General features: G+C 39.9%; 1 protein-coding gene across 3 annotated transcripts in view; it reads left to right on the top strand.

Annotated features, from left to right (window-relative positions):
- The window catches only part of RC3H2 (ring finger and CCCH-type domains 2), a 219,623-nt gene extending 217,525 nt beyond the window's left edge, over nt 1-2,098 (top strand). For all 3 annotated transcript variants that reach the window (XM_033961628.1, XM_033961629.1, XM_033961630.1), the window contains one exon: nt 868-2,098. In XM_033961628.1, coding sequence (XP_033817519.1) covers nt 868-1,057 — 190 coding nt within the window. In that variant the 3' untranslated portion in view covers nt 1,058-2,098. The remainder of the gene's footprint in view (nt 1-867) is intronic.
- The last annotated feature ends 14,234 nt before the right edge of the window (nt 2,099-16,332 follow it).

Raw genomic sequence — 16,332 nt, 5'->3', positions numbered from 1 at the left:
AGGAGCTTAATTCCCACAGTCTGCCTGTTACTATCTGCTGGAGACAGAAATATAGAAGCCCTAAGATCGCACGGTGCTCTTATTGGGCAAAGTACACAGGACTTTATTTCTTTGTCTCTATCCGTTGGGGGAGTGGGAATAACCTACAGGTTCTGGACTGATCTGGTGAGGAGTCTAAGGATCAGATTTTTCCCTAGTAATTACAATACCAAAATATTTACTTACTATATTTTAATTTTACATGAAATATGTTTACAGTTTTGATTTATGAAACACTGAGAAGGTTAAGTTTCCATTCTACTAACTCAGCATAACATAACAGATAATAGTAGAAAAGACCCAGCATCGCTCACACTGCTAAGGATATATTCCAGCTTCCAGCCATAGAGCCTGGCAGGACTTAATATGTTTGAGCTTCTAACCAGGACTGGATTTAAGATTTTGGTATGCAAAGCAGGACAGAAGAAAAGTGAGCTCAAAGATGCAACATTAGTTCTCCTTTTGACATGCATGCCCTTAAAGCAGGATTTGCAGCCCAGTCCTTTGGATACACTCAGCCAGTCTGATTTTCAGGAAGGATATCTACATTGACTATGCATAGAGAGGTTGCATGGAACGGAGTCTTTGGCTGATTGGTTGCATCCAAATAGCTGCATTTAAAATTATTGCCTCTAAAGCATAGGAGAGACAGGCCCCTCTCCTGCCTGGATAGTTGATAAATTCAGATTGTACTTAATCCAGGACAGTTAAAGAACCTCTGTAAAATCTCCAAGGCAAGGACTTCACAAATGTAAGACGACTGTAGAGTGCTGTCCACCTTTTGAATATATAAATTATAGATTCTTTTTCTTTTCTTTGATGAAATAGGGAGAAGCACACCAGACTCCTGCCCCTAACAAGCTGTTTCAGGCAAACTGTGGCCACATCCAGGAACAACCTGCCAGTAACTGCTGCGGTCAGCATTGGCAGCTTCATAATGAAGACCTCTCACATGCCTGAAGAAAAGAGCGACTTCTTAAAGCCAGTCGCAAACAGCAAGATGGTCCTAAACAGTTGAAAGGCATTCACCCTTTCAGGTGTGATGCCATCCTGGAAACATTTACACTAACTTGTGTGTATGTATGTATATGTATATATAGATATATGTATACACACATACAGACATATGTATAATAGAGATTATATAATGTGTGTATATATATTTTTTTAAACATGTAAGGGCATCTATTTCCTGTGGGTTATTTGATACTCTAAGCCCTGTTGCATTAGTTCTCTTAAAGACTGCATTTTGCTTTACTAAGAGAATAAGTTCATGTTCCAAAAATGATTGGAATGTAAACATCATTTTTACTTAAACTTCAAGCAGCTTTTATGAGTTAGGTAGCAAACTGGTACAGTAGCTGGGCCATTCATATTTATAATGGCTTCTAACGAAATTTAAATGACTCCTTTTTTTTAAGTTACCAGGATTCTACAGTGATAACATATAGTGAAAGTAAAATAATTTATTTTTGTGTGTGTTTTACTGAAATTCAGTCTTTGCATTTCTGCTGATTTATTTATCTTTTGATGTATTTGAGGTTTTTTTGTGGACAATTTTTGTTTTTGTATGTGTTTGGGTTTTGTTTTGTTTTTCTGTTTGTTTTTGTTTAACTATGAGAGACCAGTGACTCCTTTCCATATAATGGCAAAGCTATCTATAGGAGAGTGGTGCAGTGATTTCTTGTAAGGATTTTTTTATGTTGATTTGTTAGTGCTGTTAATATTTATATACAGGTCATTTGTCCAAGTAATTGTAGAAATGTCAAGTGCCTAAATCCTTCAGCTGATGTACAGGTATTAAATTTTGTTAACATATGCACAGAAGAGTTTATAACAGTTTTATTGTATTATGCACTAAGATAATTGCTGGGTTTTTTATTTTTACCTGCACATTACTGAAGGCTTGACAAAGAATTAGTTTTGTCTAAGAAATGGGAGAAACTGTCATGTGAAAAATCCTGTATGTAATATTTGCACTGACTAACAAGATGGTTATTACTGTCTGTTATTTTTGTCTATTAGAATTTTTATTAATGTTAAACACACATGATTTTCAGGTCTGCTTTTGCTTCTTCATTTCCTAAAGGCATGCATAGCTCTATCTGACCATTGACACTCTTGATTGAAAGTGCAAGATCCTGCACGGTGCTTAAACCTAAGGACCTTTTTTACGAAGCCGTTTAGCACAGGTCGCTGCGGTAACTGCCCCAAAGCCCTTAGGGATTTAAAGGGCTTCAGGGCTGCCGCTGCAGCTTTGTGAAGAAAACAAAAAAGGGGGGGGGGGGGCGGGGTTAGAAATTAAAACCTTTAGGGGCAGTTTTCAAACTGTTTGACCTGAGCCAGAGTTCATAGGTCCTTCCAATCTGTGGATTCTGAATCAGTTTAAAAGTACACATGCATTTTTTTAATTGAAAATGTATGTAGACTTGAAAAAGCAATTTGACAACTACTTTTTTTTTTTTTTAATCTTTATTCATTTTAAAGCTAAAAATAAGTGCAACATATTATACAGACATTTTATACTTTAACAGCACTTAAATTCAATCAAATTATATTTCATAACAAATACATGTATCCTCCCCCCTTCTAAATACCCAACAATAATTAAAAAGTATCTCCCCACCTTGGAATATGCAAGTTGTAGAAGAGCTTGCAGACTTTTTAACTTCCTTAAGCGAAGACAGTTTTCAGACAGCCAGTTAGCATGACTCAAACTTTTTCAAAACAAAAGCGGCTTTGAAAACTGCCCTCTGCATGAAAAATAGGAGGTCGAAGGTCTACCACATATATTTAAAAACAAGTCTATAGAGCTGTTATTGAAATATTTGATTCTTTGAAACTTAACACCATTTTGCAAGAACAAAAGTGGTTTGTTTTCCCTGCTGACTTTTTTTCCTGTTCTGTGATTTTTCATTAAGATAATTTTCCCTTTTTTAAAAATTGGCTTACTTTGTTTCAAATTTGACTTCTGTGAAGTTGCTTACTCTGAAAACTGTTACTGGGATACCTTAAGCCAAGCCAATCTTTCACCAGGTGTATGTAAGGGCTTTTCCTGCTAGCCAAAGTGCTTAAACTGGATCATGTTATATTGGTCATCTGAATTGTGAAATTGTACAAAAACAGACATGCAATATGTCAAGAAATTTTGATAAGAATTTTGTGTTTTGCTGAGGGTTTTGGCATCTCCCTGAATATTAATAAGAGGAAGGACTGAAATGCCAGAGCTTCAAAATAATTTTATAGAAACAATTCAGTAAAATGGATGAAAGCTTTGTAAATATATCCACTAAAGAGCTGTGTGGGTTAGATAATTCTTCTGCCAATATGGAAGATCTTATTTGCTATAACTTAACTGCTAAGCAGGTCTTCTAGCTTGTGATGGTACTGCTCCTCCCCCCATCCTCGCCTTTCTAGATTATTTTTCTCTTTACTTGTGCTGTTTCTTAAATAGTATTTATTTTACTGTCCAGCTTAAAGATGAGAACATGCAAACTCTTAAGCTACTGTCTCACTTTGGCTTGCATAGCTAGCTGAAGGTTAATGAGCAGCAACGATATTTGAAAGAAAATTGTATTGTTCTATATTTTTTATCAGTACCTCAGTTTTGTAAATAGATGTAGCTCTTGCTTTTGAAATTCTTTAAGCACTTTCTCTGTAAAGTTAGAACTGAACACCTGTCTGTCGATACCTGTAGTTCATGGAGCTATATAAATAGTTTTCAAATAGCAAGATCTTTCTTCATGAATTTGATGTGATTTTTCTTCACAGCATTTGACATATGCTATTTTGTTCCAAAAATAGTTTGAATATTAAAGGTTCCAGAAACCTCTTCAGTCTTCCCCCCCAACCTAGGGATGGGAAAATCTTCAGCACAGTCAAACTTAACTGTTAATATCTTCAGTAGCACTGAGGATGAATATTTACGACATAAATTAATTTTGTGTATCTACCTTAATTATTGATTTTAAAACATTGCTGTGCTGGAGAGGATTGGGATAAGCTGCTTCTACAACTTTTGGACCATTCGTCTCGTGAGCTTCTGTAAACTGAATTCTGTGCGCATTAATGTATATTTGCCAACTTTAAATTCTTGAGCCAAAAGAACATGTGTTGAAATATGCTTGTCTTACAGCAGGAAACAGTATGTTTTCCTGTATGAGGTCTCAGTATAACGTAACCAAAGGTTTTTGTTCTTTGGGAGCGTTTTTGGGTTGGGTTTGTTGTTGTTTTTTTTTGGGTGTATCCTCCTTTACTACTTAGAAGGGGATTGTAGACCACCTTGTTTTTTAAAATTAAATGTGCTGACTTTCTCTCCTGATTGTTTTCATATTTGCACATGGTCTAATCTTGTTAAGCAGAATCTGCCATGCCAAATGGGAGTCCAATTTCTGTGATCATCGCCTGGATCTAGAAATACAGTACTGTTTTTATTTTATCATGTATATAGTAAACATACAGAATACATCTGAGAGTCAAGTGTCACCCCCTTCCTAATTACAGTTATAAAATTTTACTTTTCAGTGTCTGATGAATCCCTTTAGAGCTGCAACAATAAGTCAGTGGCATCTCTGTTTTCGTCCTGTAAAACCCTAGTTGTATTCAACAGGAAAGAAAAAAAAAAGTAGGGCTTCCAAATTCATAGAAGGCACTCAGGTGACAAAAGGTGACAAAAATGTCACGCATTGTATTGTCTGAAAAATGATAACTGTACTATAGCATGCCTCTTTTGGCAGGCAAATCGTTACTAGACTCTGAATTGGTATTGCTGCTGCTCTGTTAACAAGCGTCTGACATTCAAAATCAGGGTGTAGTTTTTCAGAGTAACCCTTATCTAAGAGAGAGATACTAAAAGCTAAAGAGATAAGATTTGGAGAAGATAACCTTACAATGTAAGCTGTAGAAAATTCAGTTTAGTGCTAGCGTAAATCTTGGTGACAAACTCTGGACACAATGGTACAGACTTGATTGTCTTTGTGAAAATTGTGCACTTGGGAGATGATCTCCCAGATGAAGATAAGAAAGCACTGAGGGGTGTGTCACACAATCTAATAATTATCGCTGCAAAATTTTATAAAAACATGGGTTGCAGCTGGAGTATCTAAATGAATTGAATATCAGTTTATGTAAGAATTGGTATAACTTATTTAAGCATGGAGGGGAGTTAATTTCATAATAGGATGCCTATGTGTAATGTTCAAAAAACTTACCTATTTTATAAAGGCCATTTAGGCAGCTTTGTGTCTTTTATAAAATAGGATCTTAGAACTATCCTTAACAAAACACACACATTCCTACCTGCTGTGTACTGTATCTGTGTACATGCATATTTTATAAAATATGTGCATAAACTACATCTCCAGAAATGCCTATGTGCACTTGTCTTCGTGTTTTCAGCTGTGAAATTTTATAATGGCCACCATCTGCATGGAAAATATTTTTTAAAAAGTATCCCTGTGAGAGTTTACTAGTGCTGTCCGATTCAGAGAGAGAAATTTTTCTATTCGATTTGACCTATTGATTTTTCAATTTGATTCACTTTTCCTGCACAATCGGGCATTTTTATTTTTTTTTTTCAAACAGCCTGGCGGGTTTATTTTGTAGCCTCCTCATCCGCCCCACCCCCTTTGCCCTCTCTAACCCCACGCTGGTGACGTGATGTAAACAAAACAAAAAGACTTTTCCTTTCTCTGGGCTAGATTCACTAAAGCCACAAATCTGACCCAATCCGTGGCCGGGGGGACTGATTCACAAAGCATCCTCATGCAAATGAGGGTGATTGGAATCATGCCTCCAACCGACCGCACGGATCGCTCTCCAGCGATCCCGACGCATGCGCAGACCATCTTCTTTGCATATAGATGGTCTGCGCATGCACTGGCCCTCCATGCCCGGCAGAGCTAGAAACTTTTTTTTTTTTTGCTTTTTAATACTTTGCGAGCCCATGGTTTTAACTCGCTTTAAACCCACGGGTTAAAACTACAGGCTCGCACTGCAGGGAAGGGCAGGAGAGTCAGGGCAAGAGCAGGGTGGCGAGTTGGGGCAGCAAGAGGAGGAGATTCGGGGCGAGAACAGGGTGGTGAGTCGGGGCGGCAAGAGGAGATTCGGGGCAGAGAGCAGGGCGGCAAGAGGAGAGTCTGGGCAGGAGAACAGGAGAATCCAGGCAGAGAGCAAGAGATGTAGTCGGAAAGCACGTGAGCGACTGGTCCCCAGCAGTCACTTCTTTTGTTGATCGGCCAGCCCAGTCGGTGTTCCAGATTTGTTTAGTGAATCGCTGCCTGCCTACATTTGCTTGCCGTTCCCCCTCATTTGCATGATCAGATCGGATTGGAGATTGCTCGGCACCAAGGTTAGTGAATCGGGTCGGGGAACAATCGGGTTGCAAAGTGGTAAGGACACAATTGGTGTCCTTAGTGAATCTAGCCCTCTGTTAGTTCCTAGCTCACGCTCACTGTTTAACACCAGCTCTGGCAGGATACACGTTTCAAATCTGACATATTGTAATCCCCAAATAGAAAATAAAATTATTTTTCTACATTTTGTTCTCTGCTCATTTTATTATTCAAACCATGTTTGTCTGTCTTTTGTTAACTTGCTTACTAGGGTCTCCTGCCCATTTGATGTTTCTTCTTTCTCTGTGCTCACCATTCATCTTCCATCTGCACCTTCCCTTCCACTGCCATATCTACCATTTCTGTTTCTTTCCCACTGTCTACCATCTCTCTCTCTCCCCCTGCACAGGATCAAACCTCTCTTTTCCCCTCCATGTAGCATCTCTCCCTTCCTCCCCTCCAATATCATGTGCAACATTTTCTCTCTCTTATCCATGCATGTCTCCCTCCCCTCCACCATTTGCAGGATTTCACCATCTCAACCCTTTTCTACCTCTTTGTTGTATTACTCCCTTCATCTCCTCCACCCCATGTCTTAACAATTCTTCCTTTCTCCTCCTTCCCCTCATGTGCAACATCTTTCCATTCCTCCTATCCCCCTATGCAGCACTTCCCGGCTGACACCACCACCATGAGACCTGACATACTTTTGGGCCTCCTAAAGCAGCAACTGCAGTGACGGAGGCCAGCTGGCAGAGGCAGCACTCTGAACAGGCTGCTTGCAGCCTGCCCCACCAGGGCTTCCCTCTGCCATGTCATCAGAAGGAAGGCCCCAGTGGGGAAGGCCAGGAGCAGCTTATTCACTGCACTCCCTCTGCCCGCCAACTACTGCCACCGCTGCTGCTGTTGCTGTTGCTTTAGGAAACCCAGACGTATGATAGGAGACTCAGGACTCACTGAATCGGTCAGTTTTTTATTTTTTATTTTTTTATGAATCAATTCAAATTGGTGAATCGGGCAGCACTAAAGTTTACTGGGAGAATTTAACACGTATTACTTTATAGAAAACTAAAAATACAAAGTTTTGATGAACCTGTTTTCTGCTTTGTGGCTGTTCACGTTCACAAAATGTAAATTGTGATAAAAGTTGTGAAGGGGGTGGGATGTTTGCATTGCTTAGCCTTAGGCCACAGTTTCATACTCCTTAAGTGTTCCTTATTAATGGACATGAACATCTATAATCACAACTCACTTAAAATATAAATAATAATTTTATGTAACACTCTTAATTTTTCATGTACATCTACCAATGATTTTTCAACACAGGCAGCTAATGCCGGTGCTATTTCCCATCTCCCTTACTTAATGCAGCCGCATTCCTAGAAGCACAGCTAAAAAGAAACTATTTCTGTCACTCCTTTCACTCTGTAGAAGTTTTCTTTGTATTTTGAGACTTAGTTCCACCAAGGCTGCAATATATGTTTATCCAGCTCTCTCACTTCCCAATAAATCTGCCATATCCTCCATCTCTGAACTCATCCTTGCTAAATGGTGATTAGGAGCTTACATTCCATGATACTTATAGGGGAGTTTTCTTGTAAAAATTAAAAAAGTGTGCTAACAGCCATATATAACACTTTTTTTTTTTTTAGAAATCATTTTTGTTGGTCCAGCCAGAAGTATAACCTCTGAAGTACCTCAAAATGGGAATAAAAAAAGGATTGACTAGATTACTGAATTAAAGGGTTGGGATGCCCCAAGTGTGTCACTAAAATGTAGTTATACTTGAACATTTTTTTGACACAGTTCTTTAAGGTGTTTGCAGTCTCTGTGAGTGATGCCTTTGACATCTAAGAGAACAGAAAATAGAGTGCATCTGGCAATGGAGAGACCTTGTCCTCAATTGGGTTGATGGAAAAGGAGCTGACCCCCCCTACACCAGGGTCTCAAAGTCCCTCCTTGAGGGCCGCAATCCAGTCGGGTTTTCAGGATTTCCCCAATGAATATGCATGAGATCTATATGTGCATGCCCTGCTTTCAATGCATATTCATTGGGGAAATCCTGAAAACCCGACTGGATTGTGGCCCTCAAGGAGGGACTTTGAGATCACTGCCCTACACCTATGCTCTGGCTGTGCATAAGTTTACTCACATATCCAGAGGATAGTTTTACACAGAAATAGGCTTCCAGATGGCATATTAATTTTAAAAAAAATTATATTTGGGGGGGAGAGGGATGTTATTTAATAGCAGAGACATGCCGGGCTGTGTTCAGCACTTCAAAAGACAAGGTCTTTTGCACATAGCTCATCCTGCACATAGTTATCCTGCATAGGCCTCAGTTAACCCAAGGTATGGAAATGCATAGATTTTTGTAACTGGGCAAACAAGTATATTATACTGTAGTTGTGATACAACACATGTGGCTTTGAGTTGTGCTGCACATGGCCACTGCATAACCACATTTGGAATAATGTGGCCACCTCGCTGCACCCACTGTCTGCATTTTATAATGCTTATGCCAGATTCTTTTCCCTGGGAGTTTTAAAGAAAAATGTTTTGGTTTTGATTATTCCTCTCTTGCATTGATTACAATTTATTTTTAAACAAAATTTGCTTAGCTTGGAAAGTTTGGGGAAAAGAGGCCTGTTTTGTCAATTGTACAACCGATTGTGGAACTCTAGTGTGAATATTTTTACGTCTGTATTAGACATTTTTTTTGCAAATCTATTGTTCGATTGAAATGTAAATGAAATAAAAGATGGTACACATCCGTCATGTATAAAGCAGGCACCATCGCTAAGATGGATTTAATGCCCATTTCTATGGCATATACTCAGCTTATATTTAAAACAATAATTTAAAATAATTCAGTACTATGAAATTAATATATGTGGGAATAAATTTTATTCCCTTTTTTGATGTATTGGACTGTAATCTTTCCATTTGTAATGTTTTTTTCCATTTATGTGATAGGAAAAAGTTGGTCTGTGTGGCATATATGAAGAGGTGGCTTGTAATAACTGTCTGATGCACTCTGAAATAGATATTTGCCTTTGCTATTTACAGAGTAGACCATCATGGTTTTCAGTGTTTGAGAGAGAACTGATGGGAAAGAATTTGCAGTACTTGACATGTATGCGCATGCATAAATTAAAGAAAACTGTCCACCTAAAACAGTCTATCTCTCTTTTTTTTCTTGTTTAATTTTGCTGCTTGAAATTGAATTGTCTTTTTCTAGCTATCCCCTTGTGGCATTAAGCAAAATAATCAAACTGTAGCCACAAGAGCCATTTTAAACACCAGAAAACATAAAAGCAAGGAGAACTTGTATTCCCAAAATCACATAAACCAGCTTTCAATAAAGTTATGGTGCACTGGGTATTCATTAGAAATGATTGAGATATCTAAATAGGCTGGAAATGCTTCTATATAAAGCTTACTGCCAAAGGCTTATGATATGTTTGCATTGGTATAGTGAGCAAAGAAAAGCACCTCACAGTATAGGACAAAGAAGTTTTCTGTATTAATTGATCAGACATGGGCTGTGCCTCTGCACAGATGCCTGCATCAGGGGTCAGTACAGAAAAACTTCAACATGAAAATAATCCCTGCAAGATATGCCACCTGCTTCCAGCAAGCAACCCTTCCTTTTCCCATCCTTTGCCCTTGGTGCTTTTCTTTGCTCTCTGTTTTGCTGTGTATGTTGATATCCTCTCCTTGCCATGTTGTCCTTTGAATTGTTATAATTATATATCTTATTTAGTTTGTTTTCCACTCCATGCTCACCTTTCTAGGTGTAAAAATTTGGAATGACCTTACTGAAATGACCAGAACATAACTTAACCACGCCATATTCCGGAAGAAACTGAAAACTCATTTATTTGACACTTAATCACCTGTATCCCCTCCTTCCCCCTTCACCCCTCTCCCTACCCCCCTCCTACCTTCCTCTTCTCTTCTTCCTCCCCCCCCCCCTTCTCCATCCTCTCCCCTCTCTATGTCACCTTGAGCATACCTAGGTATGAGTGACACAGAAATAGAAGATTAGATTAGATATAGAACTATAATACTCTGTAAAAATGAAAGCTATTAAAACTTCTTTAAGTATTATTAGTTCTCTAAGGTGACATGGAATGTGGAATTCATTTAGGTACATATTTATCTGCATAGGCTACTATGATGATGTGTTATTTTACCAAAGCTCCTATTTTGTGCAGCGAGACCTAGTTACTAATAACTGAAGTTAACAGTAAAATAATGTTTTCTGTGAGGACAAGAAGACATCATAATCTCACATGTGTTTGATGTCATCCACAGACCCTGATATGGATACTAACAAGTGCACTGTCATTTTAAATATTTAGGCGTTGCCCATACCGCCCATCATTGGCTTGCGGGACCATCAGTTCTTCATTTTCTGTGGAGATGAGAAGCTCTCTCTCCAGTTTTCAGCATATGTAATGTAATGTAATGTAATGTAATTTATTTCTTATATACCGCTACATCCGTTAAGTTCTAAGCGGTTTACAGAAAATATACATTAAAATTAAAGATATGAAAATAATAAAGGTACTTAAAAAATTCCCTTTCTGTCCCGAAGGCTCACAATCTAACTAAAGTACCTGTGGATTAATAAATTAATTAAAATAAAGATAGAAGAGGGAATAGAAATAAACATTTTAACAAGACAGCATTGAATTAAATTTTTTTTGGTAGATAGAAGAGAGAGGATCAAAGAGTAAATGCATAAGGGGAAACCGTTAAACAATAGAATTCTGGCGAAATTTAAAATGACAGAAATGTTACAAAACGAAGAAAAAAGGCATAACAATAAGTAAGAATAAAGGTAATTTATAAATAAGTAGGGAAAGAAAATAAAATAATACATTGTCTTTTAAAAAAGAGCTTCTTCATGGAAGAGATCTGGATGACAGCCACTTGATATTGAAAGTCATCATGTTCTGTTTCCGATGTAACTGGGTCCGACACAAGACTCCCGTCCCGCTGTTTCCGTGCACATCCGCCAAGAGCTCTGGAAAGAAGCCAAGTCAATGGGTGAAGTGGTTCTGGGGTACATGAAATCAGACTTCGGGTTAGGCAAGTGGGGATCAGATCTTCATCGCCGAAGCCAGGAACACAGGAAGCGGTGAAAGGTCCTGTGCCGACCAGGGTGTTCTGCATCCGGACATCGGGGGCAAGGCGGAACTTCCCAGGGTCATCTCTAGCAACAGGCAGATCAATGTAGGAAACGCCTCCACAGCTCCTGCCTTCGCATCCTGGTCGACCACCCCCGGCGATCCCCTGGTCGGTCCCCGCCGTGGCTTGCCGACACTCAATGGCAACAGACGACAACGGCCGCAACATCACACTGGCCTCCACACCGGAGAGTACGTCCGCCACACACGACAGCATCTCTCCGGTCCGCAGAATCCCGGCTCTTCTCTCCACTCTGGCTTTAGCCCCCGCACATCACTGACCAGGCGATCAAAGTCTCCGATGTTGTTGCGGAGAGTGACCTCCTGCAAAAAACCCTGTCACCACCAACCTCCGAGCTCTACAACCGTTGGGCCCGTGTCAAACTGTCCAGAAAAGATAGTCGGCTCCGTCTCCAAAGCAACAAGACCAACAAAAATTAGACAATGTTACATGAGTGTAAATGTAGATAATAAAATCATATTATATAAAATCATAAAACATAAACAAAGAAGGAAAGAAAGAAAAAACTGTGAGAGGCACCAGAATTGCAAACCTAACTCGGTTTATAAAAACATAAAACATATGGTGGAACCTTTAACTTTTTTTTTGTGCCTTCCTGTACTTATTTATTGGCATTTTCCTCATCATTTCTTGTTTTTATTGTGTTTAAGTATTTTACCCTACTTTGGTTCATTTATGTGAATTTCTAATTTTTTTTGCCGTTTTCCCTCAAAGCATCTACCATTTTCAGCATCCTACCTACTCAGTCTTCCTGGATCATTGAGTCCTTTGACCTTAGCATTGGCTGTTTTCCCTTCCAAGTCAAAGGGGGTACCCGAGTGGCACTGATCCACACAATTGGTGTGTCTTAAGTGTCTGGGTCCTGAATATTGGGATATTTGCTGTGACCTCTGTCTCTGCATGCAAAATAGACCACTGAAAGCCCAAAAACATTTCAGTACCACATCAGCATTGACATACAGCTTGGTGGGAGACTCAGAATCCAACACACAGCCTGTTAAGACATAGGCATCACCACCACATCCAGAGCACTGGGTTTCTTACAGAGACAGGACTTTACACCCTCTTCATCTTTGCCTTGTGCATCAAGGATGCAGCATGTAAGAAAGCTAAGAAGCACAAACATTCTTACCCTTCTAGATATGACGCTGCATCTATCCAAGCGTCAATGTCCTCACACATAGTAAGTGATGATGCACCGAGGGCCACTCTCCTTCCATCCAGCTGATGTCTCCTCATAGATCTGCCTCAACATCGAGGTCTCCCATGCCCCAACATCCAGTTCAGCAGACTGCTTCCTTGTCAAATAAATGTCTCTTCCAGTACTGGCATTGTCTCTCCAGGAAGAGATCTGCACTATGCTCAGGCAAAAGTTTTTGAGGTTTCTGCAAACACAGTCTTCATAAGTGTTAACGGCATCCATGCCTGCCTTAGCCTTGCCCAAGGAAATATCAAAGCATTGATCGAAGAAGAGATCACATATCCCTGCTTGATGTCCAGCATTAGGGTCAGCATGGACCCACTCAATGCATGCATCATAAGCAAGTTATCTCCTGGGTCAGACCATCAACACACCTCAACACAAACAACTCTCCTCTTGATGCACACTCCCTGATTCACCTAATGGGGAGTATTTTGAAGAGTCTGACTAATATATCCATCCATTCAGATGAGGATTTGCCAGAATACTCAGCAGAAGAATCCTATGGTTTATCTTCTGATTCATCCTCTTTTCTTCAACGACCAGAGAGTATATCTTATACTGGCTCCGTAAGGCAGATGGGTCAGGCTTTGCCCATCAAAATGGAAACAGAGGAGGAACCTTGCTCTGAGCTTTTTTAACTCCTTGATTTTGAGGCACCACCAAATAAATGCATTAAGGTTCCTTTGCTTAGAGCAGGGGTAGGCAATTCTGGTCCTCGAGAGCCACAGGCAGGTCAGGTTTCAGGATATCCACAATAAATATGTATAAGGTAGATTTGCATCTCAAGGAGGCAGTGCATGCAAATCCATCTTGCACATATTCATTGTGGATATCCTGAAAACCTGACCTGCCTGTGGCTCTCGACTGGAATTGCCTGCCCCTGGCATAGAGTCATGAAAAATAATTTATTTAAGAACTGTGAAAATTGCCTATCAGTTCAAGTAGCTCCTAAAAAGATGTATAAAATGTATAGAATTCAAAAGTTTCCAGGCTTTGGCAGAACTCAACTTCAACCTCATTCATTAGTTGTGGAATCTGCCTTCAAACTTTCATGCAGCTCACAGGCAGAGAAGCCAAGACGGACTGTTTTAGTAAATGCATTTTTCCAATCATCTGTGCTCATCAATAGAATTATAGACTACCATTAAATCCTTGTTTAAACAACTGTCGGAGTTTGAGGAGTTCCTACTTCCAGACAAACTAAGACAGTTTCAAAAATTATGTAAGAACTTTTTCGCTATGAGAAAGTATATGGCTAGGGGAACTTTTGATACGTTTGATGTTTCTTCCTGAACATTTGCAGTGGCAATTGCAATGTGCCATTTGACCCAGCTTCAAGTTTCTAATCTAGAAACTTCAGTTCAAGAATGCCTTTAAAATGTTCTTTGTAAGGGAGATGACCTGTTTGGGGAAAAAATTGAAGAGGTGGCAGATAAGTTTAAAAAAAAAAAGCCACATAGATACTATGATTACAAACCTATCAATCTTTATCGTTTAGAAGATTTTTTTACCTTATCCAGACATTCATATTACTCTTAACACCACACAGTGTTGCAATCAATCATCTTCATCATCAGCTCTGCCTACTGCTCTATGACCCCATCCAAGACGGATGATAGGGGTGATAGTTTGAAAAGTGTAACAAGCTATTCTTGTCTACTGGTTTTCTATGTAGAGTTGTACATAATTTATTCCTTTCCCTTCCAGAAATTCTTATCTTATAGTTACAATAAGTCATGGTGATCAGAACACCTCCAAACCACCCACCAAAAGAGTCTCCTTTTAAATCCCTTCAGAAGACCCTCCTTCATCAAGAACTCTCAGCCCTTCTGCAGCTAAATAGAATAGAACCTATTTCTTTGCAGGAGAGAGGCTGGAGGTTCTTCAAATATTTCATGATACCAAAAAAGACGAGTCCTTTGGCCTATTCTAGATCTCCAGGGCCTAAACAAATACTTGTTGAAGGAGAGGTTTTGCAGAATCTGGGAACCCTTCTACCCCTACTGGAAAAAGGCAATTGGCTTTGCTCTCTAGATCTCAGAGGCCTACACTCGCATATTTTTGCTTTTGCATTAAATCTCAACATTTCCAATACAAAGTTTTGCCCTTTGGACTGTCTTCAGCCCCTCAAGTCTTCACAAAATGCCTAGTGGTAATGGCAGCAGCCCTCCACACATGGGGGTTTCACGTATTTCCTACTAGACGACTGGTTGATCAAGGCTTCACCACAATCAGCTTGGCCCTGCTTGGCTCAGGCCCCTCCTGAGCCAATTAGGGTTTTAGTCCTCTCCCAGTGCATCCCAGGATGCACCGGGAATAGGAAAGCTCGTCATTTTGAAGAGGTGGACCTGGCAGCAGGAGGGAGTGAGCATCCTTCCTGTCTTTTCTATTGAAGGTATGGTGGGGGACATGGCAGGAGGAATGGAAGGTCATCTATTTTGTTAAGAGGTGTGTGTATTGTGCATGCTCAATAGCTGTGCCCATTTAAAAAAAAAAAAAAAAATCAAACAGCTGATCAAGGATTCCCCTTGCAGGCTCCAAAGCAGGAGCCAATAGTGGAAGACTCAATTCAAAGCCTGCAGCTGCTATTCTCCCCTCTGCCAACTCTCAGCTGATTACAGCTGGGCAGATGGAAGAAGGGCAGCTGCAGACAGGAGGAGTTGCTGTGCCTAATGATTGCTCTTCTGAGCAGGTGCCTCTCCTTTTTACCAGAGCTGCTCTGGACAAATAGTGTGCATATAATTTGCATACTACTGTGCTGAGTAGAGAATTGCACTGGAAAAAATTGGTCCTTGCTCGGTCCCCAATATCCGCTCCATCCCTGCAAGCTCTGTCCCTGTCTCCGTCTCCATCCCCATGAGCTCGGTTCCCACCCCGTCCCTGCAAACCATCTGATCCCATCTGCACAAGCCTCAAATAGTTTTATACTGAAAAGTATAAAAAGAAACAACATTCTGTACAATTGTCATTTTATAAATCAGAGTTCTGGCTCCCAAACTAAAAGAATAGATCATCAGCTGACAGGGCTTTGTTTATAAATGTTTATCAACACAGCTACAATACTACTTTATCCTAAAGCAAAAAAGAAAAGAAATAGAAATTTTTTTTCTACCTTTGTTGTCTGGTTTCTGCTTTCCTCATCTTGTCATTCTCTTCCTTCCATCTACTATCTGCCTTCTCTCTGCCGCTTCCATATGGTATCTGCTCTATTTCTATGCCTCTACCAGAAATGGTCTAACTCTGCCTGCTATCTCTCTCTCTCTCCCCCCCCCCACCCTCTCATTGGTGTCTACTTTCTTACCTTCCAGTTCTCAATTTCCCTTTTATTATCTACCTACAGTTTACCACCTCTTTCCCTCACCCCTTCCAGTATCTCACTAAATCTATCCTCTTCCCCCAATCCAGCATGTGCTCTTTTTTATCCCCTCCATCCAGTATGTGCTCTCTATCTTCTCTCCACTTCCTTCCAGAGTCTGCTCCCCTTTCTATCCTCTCCCATCCAACGTTTTATCCCTTTTCTTACCTCCCCACTTCCTT

This window comes from Geotrypetes seraphini, chromosome 10, assembly GCF_902459505.1.
Source record: "Geotrypetes seraphini chromosome 10, aGeoSer1.1, whole genome shotgun sequence".
Taxonomy (NCBI): Eukaryota; Metazoa; Chordata; class Amphibia; order Gymnophiona; family Dermophiidae; genus Geotrypetes; species Geotrypetes seraphini.
Note: the sequence above shows the minus strand (reverse complement) of the source record. Positions and strands in the feature narration are given on the sequence as shown.